Raw genomic sequence first — 11,515 nt, forward strand, 5'->3', positions numbered from 1 at the left:
TCTATTGTGCAAGCAGATACAGCATTCAGTATACACGCACCAGCATTTTAAAATTATCAAACAAAAGCCCACCTGCCGGAAGCTGCCGCATATTTATTGTTCTTTATGCGATTCTTTCTGTACACTCTCACCAAGAAGTCCATCTAATGCACGCAACATTAAACGAATACTTTACTGCCCAATTGATTCATAATCTATAGACAACTGCAACCAAACTAATAATTATCATTGGCATTATTCCATAAAGTAAACTTTAGACAAGGAAATAGGAAGGGAAACTATCGCTATCTATACCACAATTCATAAATGGGGACGTGTATATAGTTTTTATCAACAGGTTAGGTATTGGGTGACCAAGATGCCTCCATCGGCCATGGTGGTGGCTATGTGCATGTGCGCATCATGACATACACATGAGCTAAAAATGATCGAGAAGCATCCAGCCAAGGACAAAACAGTGGTACTTTTTCCTTGAGTCAAGTAAGGCCATCCAATGCTTGGGGATGGAAGAGGGTTACTTTAGAATCAAGGAGACTAGATTGGAGATGTGTACACGCTTTTATTTAGGCAATTTGGGGAGGGACCCCAAAGACTATGACCCTCCTTCTAATTAAGTGGTCCCTTGTTAGACAAAGACTCGATCTTTTTGAAAATGGAGTTTAGAAGAAACACCACCACAATGACAGGGAAATGATAAGGATTTGCCATCTCTTTATACGGGGGTTTTATTCACTGATCTACTTTCATATATAAAACAAAACCCCATGAAGACAAGTGGAAGGAAAACCTCTATGGTCAACTCGTCGGATTCTTTTATAGCATGTTTCCATGGAGTGAGTCCTAATGATCCTGATCAAATCCTAACAACAGGTCCTTACAGATCGTTATTTTTGAATGCAATTACGCCCGGTAGCTATCAGAGGTGGAAAGCTGGTGTCTCAGCGAAGACGACTCTTTCTTTCAGGTAGATTTATTCTGAATGAGCCTCTGTTTGACAGAACTGAAATAAAATGGAGAGAATACGTGGGAGGGCAAAAAAACACTTGGAATTACCGTATCCTAGCTTAACAAGGCCGCAGTCTGGTTCCAGAAACGCTGGAATTGAAGGGATGGATACATAACAGATTTCATGAGCTTGTTGCAATAGTCCTTCATTCCTTTGCCACGTAGGTCAATGGATATAAGGCCTCACATGGCCCAGCCCATCTTCGCATAGGCTAATGGGCCAACCAAGTACATCAAAAATTTAGGATAAATTACGTTCTGATCATGTCTGGTTTTAAAAGTTTTCTATTCGTCGTTTAACGCCGTTACCGTGCTATTCCAAATAATTGCCCTGTCTCTCTTAACCTGAATCTATCTATCTATCTATATATATATATTTCACTCCAATCCCTTCATTCTTGTCTTCCCTCTCGAGGGGTCCCCATGCCACGATCATCGAGTCATTCAGATCGATACTCCAGTTATGATCTCTGTATGCTAACCCCCGTCTTCGAACAGTAACCCCTCTACATGGTATTCTTGAACGAGCTCTATTTCCACATTGGATATTCTTCAACATTTTTGTTGCATTGCCGATTCGCGATTGCTGGCATTGCCGACCTTTTTTGATTGTCATGGTAGAAATGGCTTACACCTGTTTAGGTCTGCATACGAATTCCTTCAACATGATCACTGTGAGATTAGTATTTTCGTAGTGGAATTATATAGTTCTCAGGTATTCACCATATCTTTCATTGTTAGACTATGACATCTGATTGACAAGAGGAGATCTGGCAGTTGCAACCTAGGAATTTGGTTCATAGGAAGGTTGATGAGCTGTAGGGCTCGAAATAGGCTGGGCCACTTCCCTATTCAAGCCTGGCTCCAAATATATATATATATATATATATATATATATATATATATATATATATATATATATATATATATATATATATATATATATATTTTGGAGGCGGTGGGGCAGAAAAATTTTTACAAAATTTTAATCTAAATCTGACCGAATATGATTGGATCAGTCTGAATTATACATTTAAGCTAAAACTCGGACTAATCTGAACCCAATTGAAGCTTAATTTTCTCATCTTTTGTATTATAGATTTACATTTTTTTGATGAAATACGATAGCTCCACATTAGCAATCATCTAATAATCAGAAACATGTTTATCAGAAAATCAAATGGATAACATAATTGAAAATGGTATTCCTATTTTCTAAGTAGTTTATAAATAAGAGTTTAAGTTTGAACTCTATTTCGAGCTTAAATTTGGGCTCCATTCTAAACGTCATTCAGGTGGAGCAAGACTAATAATATATTTAAACCCAGTCCAAGAAACATAAAGCCTCTATATTTAAACCCTAATCTGATCTGTAGACTGAGGTTGGCCGCTGGGGCCTAATTCCTACCCAAATGAGATGCACTTAATCAAATTAACAAACTTACGGAGATTGTACATCATCGGCTGACTGTGTCTGGGCCAGAGGGCTGTCTCTTTGCTATGAATGTGAAGGCCTGCAGAATGTAGTATGATTTACCAGACAATCGTATATTTCCACTTTAAAGGAGGGTGATATATTTTGGCTTTCAAGTTGTTCGTAACACATACCGACACTGCTCATAGATTACATGACCATAAATTTTGAAAACTGAAACAATAGACACTATGGACCATATGATCTCATGGTCCGAGGGCGGTGTACTTCTTCTGAGTTTTCCGAATAAAATATTTGCGTCACTTTCTCTCAAATCCTTTTCCTGATTTAGTTCATTATTGGCTATACATTCGTGATTGCTTTCGAGTGATACGAAGGAAAGAAGGCTTGGAGAGCAAGGATCAATACTTAAAAGGCAACTGATAGCTTTGTGAATTTTCTGTGCTTATGGTGTTATCAAGGTTATACTTGACACTGCATTATTTTGATATTCCTGTTTCGTACTAATGCTAATTAAATGTTTACGAAGAATATTATGTTCTTTTTTACTAAGAGCTCACGTCTTTTTGGTGTGCAATCTTTGGTGGCACTTAAACTCTGGCCTTTCTTCTTCTTCTTCTTTTTTTTTTTTGAGCATTCTTGTAAAAAAGGTATGAGCTACACGATAGGGGATTGCTCTCCTTTAAATATCTCAATCCTGAAGTAGCAGATCGTTTAGTACAATTATTAAATATTTTATTTTCAGTAAGAAATAAAGAAAAGAAAGTTCGTTTATCAGAATTTGTCCAATTCAGATAAGAGTGGAGACTTGAAAAAAAAAAAAAGAATGGCACCAAGGAGAAAAGAATCAAGAGAGTATATATCTAGAGATCTCCCATACACTATCTATATAGACAAGGGTCGACGTTTGTTACCCAATAAGACTAATGTGCCCCCTAATTGCATGAGAATTGCCTGCTCATTATATATATATCAGTTTAACTGCACACAATCATAGGCCAATCTAAGCCGTTAAGGAAGATTTAAATATCTTTTATGACACTCTTAATGAAGCTCATGCGGCAAACTCCTATTGATTGATATGTTCACGTCGGCAGGGATCGGTTCGGAGACACAACAGCTATATATATCCGCACCAACAGCAACGGCACTACTATTATTACGTGTTATATAATTACTGATTTTGATTCACCAATAGGCGCGCCGCTTGTCTGGTCTTCCGGATTTCTAGCTGGTGTAAGTTTCACTAGAAGGCGCAGGGATTTCAGTGTCCGTTCTCAGCTTTCGTGTACTTGGTTTGTGTCACGTAGAACAAGAAATAGTTGGTCTTCTTGGCTTCTTCACTTGTTTGGTTTTTGATCCGGACCATCATTCATCGCTTCTTTCGTGGTGGTGCAGGGTATGCTTTTTATCCAGGTGTGGTGCCATTACATACAAGCGTGTTCCGACTTGGTCAAGCAACGAGTTGTGTGAGCTAAGCTGTCAGGATATATGGCACCATATCATGTTACACCAACCAAAATATAAAGCCCAGCTCAGTAATGCTCATCTTAAAAGGGGCGAAAGGGCCTGGAAACTTAACCTGAAACTTCTAAAATACCCATTTGATAATAAAAACAATTATGAATTAGCTGATTTGTTCGTAGTTAAAGTGAAAATTTTTTGACCAACAACACTTTTTGACCAGAAGAATCATGCTGAAGCTATTCAAGACAAGAAAAGAGACATGGGAGTACTTTCAAATCAGATTCCATGTCTATTGAGTCGGAAGAAGAGCTTGGAGACATGCGACAGATAGCTCTTAACCCAAGGTACATAGCAGAAAGCACCCCGATACCATCATCTAAACGCTGACACCAATACCCACCCCGAACATTCTCGTTTGCTCCAAGCCAAAAATGAAAAATCCTGCCCTTACTTTGGTTAATCCCACCCTATGCTAACTTCCAAGCTTCCAATATAGCGGTTATCCTGTTGCAACAAACCCTAAAAAACCGTCATGAAGTAGTTTTTATTATTTCTCTAAATCTAATTTGGTTCTTTTTTTAATAATAATGATAGTCGTTGGGCAATGATATTATTAAGTCATTATCAATAAAATGTTATATTGCATCGAGTGCAATCATAAACATCACGATCATCTAACTATCAATGTTAAATAGATCATACCGCAATATCATCGGACTACGATTCAAATTCATTACCATACCACTCATAATAATTTACGACTTCATCTAAAAACAGTCTTCAAAGTTTATTTAGATTTTTAAGATATATAAAAATATTAAAATTTTTTCAAACATGTAAGTGTAGTCAGACTAAATAAAGGCGCATATAGATCCTCACACACTTTGGTCTATTGGATTGGTCATCAACGGCCGTCCCCGTCCAAAGCCGCGCAGGATATGAAGCTCGAATCTGTTTTCAATTAAAAAATAAATAAAAAGTAAAATTAATGATGACATCATTAAAAAATTGAGAGAAAAAAAAAAAAGGAAGGTGAGAAAAATGAGGTCAGTTAAGAAAAACCTCCTCATCAATGCCCTTCCAAGTTCCAACAAATCCTTCGCATTTCTCGGTCAATCGGTCAAACTGTCCTCCTCCATTTCCTCTCTCTCTCTCTTTCTCCCCCGTTGCAGAGCAAAAGTATGGAAGGACTATTTTCTTTGATAAAATTTGAAAAGACTCGATGACATAAGTTTCACTGTCTGTCTAACTTTCCTCATATTTTCTTATATTTCTCGCTTGGACTGAGAATATCCAATCATTGGTATCTTCCGTCCTCGATGTGATATGTTTGTTTAATTTAGCTTTTATATATTTCTATTTTAATTCTATATTCTTCCGTTTTCTTGATGGTTTTGTTATTCTAAGTTGGTTTTTAACTGATTTTGTTTTGGTTTGGTTTACTTATATAAGTGTTTCTGGTTTTTCTTTTATTTTTTGTTGGATGGTAATCTTCTTCCTTTTTTTGACTCCATTTGGTACAACGGTCTACATTTAAAAGATTTTTTTTTTTTTTTTGGGTCGCTTATGGTTTATTTGTTTCAATTGGATGCTGCTCCATTCCCCGGTTGGTGGACTTGTTTTACCTCCATTTCATTTAAGTAGCTTTTGGACAATAAGACTTTGGTCGTCTCTTGAGCGTATTTTGTTTTTTTTTTAAATTATTTTTAATTTTGTTCTTCCTTTATATTTTCAAATATTCAGGCCTTGCGCGTCTCCATCATTTCCTCTTAACAATCATCTCCAAAAAGGAAAAGAAGAGCTTCTTGGATCGGCTAGAAAGCTTGTCGCGCTTGATCTTAACTGGAAAAAGAAGACTTGAAGTAGGTTAATGATTTCTTCATCCTTCATGGAAAATTGATACGATTCATTATTGATTTAACAAACAGTATCTTGTGAAGAAGATAGTAGCTTGTGTCATTAATTTTACTTTTGATTTCCAGTGTAAATCCAGCAAGACTTGCTCCACTGAGTTTAGATAAGGATTTGTTCCTCATCATGGCTGGATTGGATGACAATGCTGTCGTAATTGGAGAGATGATGCCATGGACTCCCAGTCATAGATCATTTCTTTCAGATTTCAAGTCTGATGAATTTGGTACTCAGTCCTCAGACTCGATGCAAAATGGAAATCAGGCAAAAGTTTCGACATCCGACAAGCAGGATGTGATTATGAATTCTAAGGATGAAGAGAGTGAGACTAGAATTCAATTCCCAAGTGACTCTTCATCAGAACTGAGCTCGTTGGATGTTCAAAAATCAAGCATGCGAGGAGGTCTTGCTGAAAGGATAGCAGCAAGAGCTGGTTTTAGTTCTTTAAGGCTTAATACAGCTGAGATAAGACAAGCGATCTTCTCTTCCTCAACCACAGATGTCTGTCCTCTTTATATCACGATTCCTCCTGGTCTTAGTCCAGCAGCATTGTTGAATTCTCCAGTCTTTCTTTCTAATTCTATGGTAAAGTTGGTTTCATGGCAATCTCGCTTTGAGACTGTGATATATGCAATATTATGTAAGAAGATTTAGTTAATAGTTAATTTGGATGAGTTCGGGTTGTAATCTAGCACCCTCTCTATAATGTTTAGGTTCTGATTTTTCTTTTTCTTTTTTTTTTTTTTTGAGTCGTGGAACCTATCCCTGCAGTTTTCTGAAGTAATTTTCTAGAATGGAGAGCTTACTTGATTATATGTTAACATATTAATGTATATATATACGCTCATTAATAAAATGTAGAAAATCATCCTTGTTCAAGGTTTCCTTCTTTTTTTTTTATAAAGAAAATCACTCTCCCTACTTATTGTGAAACCATTCTGTTTACTGGAGTATATTATTTGGCATTTACTAACATATTTAGCAGGTTTCTACCAAGCTATGAAAATTTTATCCACATGAACATTGGCATGCATATGCTTGATTAAAGTTGTACTCCACTGACAGTTCTTGTTTCTCTTTCTTTTCTTTTCTGGAGGGGTGATTTCTGCAGGAGTGCATATTACTAAACTTAAGTTACATATCCATAGGATTTGAGAGGTACAGTTTTCATGAAATAATTAATTTCGATTACTACATATACCCTGTACATCCTGAGTTCAACTTTTAAACAAATTTAATGAACAACAAATACCATAGATCAGTATTTTGTTGTGTCAACTTCCAACGTTTTCATCCGTCAGAAATCTTAATGGAAACAGTATTATCAAAACTCGCACTGTTGGAAGAATTAAATTTAACTCATGAACCTAATTTGTCTTTTGATTTTAGTTACAGTCATCCATGTTAGTTCATAGTTTCTATTCTTTTTTTGCATTAGATATTTCTCCAGGATTGATGTGTGAATCTGTAAGTTCACATTTATTCTTCTAAAGTCAAAACTCATGATTTCATTTGTCGAATCCAGTAGACCTGATCATTATAACTGCCTGATTAGACCATTTATTTTCAATGTTTTTCCATATAAATTCTGTTATTTTCTTTTTCAGGCTGAATCTTCACCGACTAGGGGCAAATTTCCTTTCACACAATGCACTAATAACTGCTCAATGTCTGACTGGACCACTCCTGATAAAAGAGATAGTCACACAGTTGAAGACATGGATCCTCAGTTATTTGCCTTCAAGCCTCAGCTTGGATCAAGCTCTCGTTATACTTCATGTGCAGAAAACAAAGTAATGTGCCTTGATCATTTTGTGTTGTTGTTATAAGATTTTCTTTTACCCTTTTATCTGTAAAAGATGGTGGTTGATGATAGTACATATAACATGAGAAATAGTTGATGAAGCTACAAAATAACAAGGCCCCAAAACTTCTCTGGCCATTCTTGTATCTCAAAAGGCAAAACATGTACATTTCATCTTAGTTCTGTCAGTAGATTGCAAAATTTTGAAAATATTGGTGTATTCTATCAGAAAGGAGTATGCCAAATGTTCGCATGGATCATCTTAACTTCCTTTTCCTTCTGTTCGTTTGAGGTGTTTAGAGTCAGGATTGCTCATGATATGGTGACCCTGTTTGAATTTTGTTAAAGGAAAGCATATGCAGGCTTGTATTATGTTCTTCCCATCAACATGTGCTTGAACGAATTATCTAAACAGATACCCTTTTGTAGTTGGTGTTGGTTTTATGCTCCTCTTTAATCATTTTTATAGCGAAACCATCATGTTAAATACCTGAACAAAAATAGAATTTTCCTGGACCCATTTGGATCTCAAATTATTGCCTGCTCTTCATGAAATACCTAGATATGTCAAAATGCAGCCTTTTTTTGATAAAGATTTTAGTTGACTTTCCAATTATTTCCATCACATGATCCATCAGTTTAATGATTCATTCTATCTCCAGGCAGACCCAAAAACTAATCACCAGCATTCGTCAAATATCAAGGAACTGGCTCAATCAGATTGTCCTGCTCAAACCAAAGGTGTTGAACCAAGTTTGCAATGCCAACCTCAGCAAGATTTCAAACTTCAGGATGGCTTACATGACTCTCTTTTAAGAAAAGATGGCTTATATGATTCAACCAACCAGAGAGATACCACTGAGAAAACTCTGCTCCACCAGAGCACAACTTATCCTGTCATGGGTAGGGAACACCCTCCAGCTCCTGATGACCCACAGGATGGAGGAGTTGACACAAAAGGAGAAGTCTCATCTCTAGCTGTAGGAACTCCAGCTGAAGATGGATACAACTGGAGGAAGTATGGTCAGAAACAGGTTAAAGGTAGTGAATTTCCAAGGAGCTATTACAAATGTACTCATCCAAATTGTCCAGTGAAAAAGAAAGTGGAGCGCTCCCAAGAAGGCCACATAACTGAGATAATTTACAAGGGAGCTCACAATCACCCCAGGCTTTCTCACTCATTCAGAAGCATGCAGCTTGAGGGTTCGGAACAGCGCGGCTTGCAATCCGGTTGCCATGGGGAACAACACTCCAAGGTGAACACTCGAAATGGAACCAGTGCTCATGATGGGAGGAATGATGGCCTCGAGGCAACACTATCTCCTTCTCGAGCCGCTGAATTCCGTGACACATCCACTTCAATGCTGGTCACAGAGGGCTGCGCCAGTTGTGAGATCAAGGATGCCATGGATGTTTCCTCCGCCTTATCCAACAATCAAGAGGAGAATGACCAGGCAAACCATGGCAGTATGTCACAGGGTTGTGATGGTGAGGGAGATGAGATCGAACCAAAACGAAGGTCAGCTTCTCTTGGCTTTTGATGGTAGCTTTTAGATGTTAGATTGAGTGACATAGCATTCATTGGCTTGGATTTGTTGGTTCAGGAAGCTAGATGCTGGAGCATTAGAAATGAGTGCATCATCAAAAGTAGTACGTGAACCAAGGGTTGTGGTCCAAACCACCAGTGAGGTTGATATCCTTGATGATGGGTACCGCTGGCGCAAATATGGACAGAAGGTGGTCAAAGGGAACCCAAATCCGAGGTAAGTTGGTACATCATAGATGACTCCTTCTCAATCAATCAATATAAGAATAATAAGATCATTGCCTTGCTCAATTCTTTATTCTTGGTCCTCGTTCCACTGACGGGAAGCATAGGGGTTGTGGAATAAGTGTTTGAAAGAGTCGAGTTATTTTGTGCGATGCAGAAGCTATTACAAGTGTACGAATCCAGGTTGCATAGTTCGAAAGCATGTTGAGAGGGCATCTCATGATCTCAAGTCAGTGATCACAACATATGAGGGAAAGCACAACCATGAAGTCCCAGCTGCGAGGAACAACTGCCAGGCTAGTTGTGGATCCTTCAATGCACCACAGACCTCAGCACCCCAACCTCAGAGCCTTGATAGAAGGCCAGAGCTAGCTCAGATGCAAGAGAGGCTGGCTAGGCTGGAGTGGCCACCGCCATTGGGCAAAGCTTGCACATCTGGAAGTGGTCAGCTTGCACCAACCTCCAGCTTCTCATTTGGGATAAACCAAGGCCTGGCAATGAACCTTGCAATGGCTGGATTTGGCCCCCTGGCTTCCATGCAAATGCCAATGCCCCCTTTGGGTTACTCATTTCTGCACGACCATCACAGAGCTTCTGAAGGAGGGTTCATGGCATCGAACGGTGAGCCCGAGGAGAAGCCCATATCAGAGCCCAGGTTGCCAGCGTCGATCAACCATCAGTTGACGGGAAGGATACCTCTGGGACCTCAGCTGTAAACAGTAGTAGGATGATAAGCATAGATCCGTTCACCAACTCTTTTGTTTCTTTTCTTTCTTTTTTTTTTTCTCTCCATCTTCATTCCTTGCTTTTTTTTTATAGGCATCTTTAACAGGCCTCTCCAAAGGAACTTCAAACTTTAGATCAGGCCTAACCTAGCCTGTATTCAAGTTTACTATATGGCTTAAGCTTACACATAACCTTAGGCAAAAACTAGATCTTAATATGAACTTGCCTAAAGCTTTAATTCCATGAAGATATGAATTTTGGGATGGTAACCATCTATTCTGACGATATAAGAGGTATTTGTGGGCATAGATATTTTCATTTTATAATATTCTGAAATTTATATTCATATTATCTGATGACACATCACCACCCATATAGGAAGAACTTCTTACGTCCATGTCTAGGGTTCATGGTTTTATGTTTAGGCATACCCAGAGAATAGCAGATGCAAAAGCTGACATGGTCTAATCTTTTTTCAGCTACACCAGGCATATAATTAAGTAGACAGAAGCCGATAATTTACCTTCATCATCAAAGTACTCGAACCACTAAACTTTTCTCACAATCCATTGAGCTAAACCTTGCATGAGGGGCTCTGAAAGTTCTTATTCTCCGGCACCATTTTGTTGTGCACCCGAACTGTTACTCTGCTCGACAGGCTTACTCTCGTCTCTATAAGCTTATATCAATATTGTGGCATGAGTTTTCGTGGTGGAAGTGCCCTCACCCAGAAAATCTTTCCCTACGTCCATATCATATTATTTTTCGGTTAAAATCAATCTCTTATCATGTATAGTCTTCAAGCAATTCCAGGTGCTAAACCTTGACCTTAGCATTAAAAGAATCTGGCACAAATATTTGCTTCAACCTCTTTTAACTTTGCGTTCAAAACCGTACACCCTGGCGAATTTCTAGGATTTTAAAAGAACAAAGATTAAATAAACTTGCTGCAATATATTACCATCTCCTTAAAAACAGACCGCCAGAAGAAGAATTGAAAACACAATTCATTGAAGGGAAGGACTCCTGTATTAATTCTTGTTACCATGGAAGATCATGCGGAGTGGGGAAATTATTCACTTCTACAGAGAATCTGGAGCTATTAGAAGGTGGCGTTCTTTTGGTCATTTTGATCTTTAGGATCATATATCTTGTTTCATAGATTGTGATCACTCATTTGAAGTGGTGCATTTTTTTGGCCTCTATGATGCTTTGAATGATCACGCCTCTTGTTTCAGAGAATAAGATTGTTAATATCAGGTTGTGTAACAATGCTTCAGAGACTACCTCAACAACAGTTTCCTTAATCTTCCCAAGATAAACTGCATGAAAATAAATAATTAGAACCAAAAAAAATTATGCACATGATAGACATAATCCAGTTGTTCCCTTTAAA

At 38.0% G+C, this 11,515-nt stretch overlaps 1 protein-coding gene across 1 annotated transcript; it reads left to right on the top strand.

The window, feature by feature from the left end:
- Positions 1 to 5,503: 5,503 nt before the first annotated feature.
- LOC105039542 (probable WRKY transcription factor 2) lies at positions 5,504 to 10,317 on the top strand. Its single transcript, XM_073250878.1, has 6 exons — positions 5,504 to 5,769; positions 5,890 to 6,403; positions 7,426 to 7,611; positions 8,285 to 9,141; positions 9,227 to 9,385; positions 9,551 to 10,317. Exons 2-6 carry the CDS (start codon positions 5,945 to 5,947, stop codon positions 10,107 to 10,109), a joined length of 2,220 nt encoding a protein of 739 aa, XP_073106979.1. The 5' UTR covers positions 5,504 to 5,769; positions 5,890 to 5,944; the 3' UTR covers positions 10,110 to 10,317.
- Positions 10,318 to 11,515: the final 1,198 nt, after the last annotated feature.

The sequence above is a fragment of the Elaeis guineensis genome, chromosome 1 (genome assembly GCF_000442705.2).
Source record: "Elaeis guineensis isolate ETL-2024a chromosome 1, EG11, whole genome shotgun sequence".
Lineage (NCBI taxonomy): Eukaryota > Viridiplantae > Streptophyta > Magnoliopsida > Arecales > Arecaceae > Elaeis > Elaeis guineensis.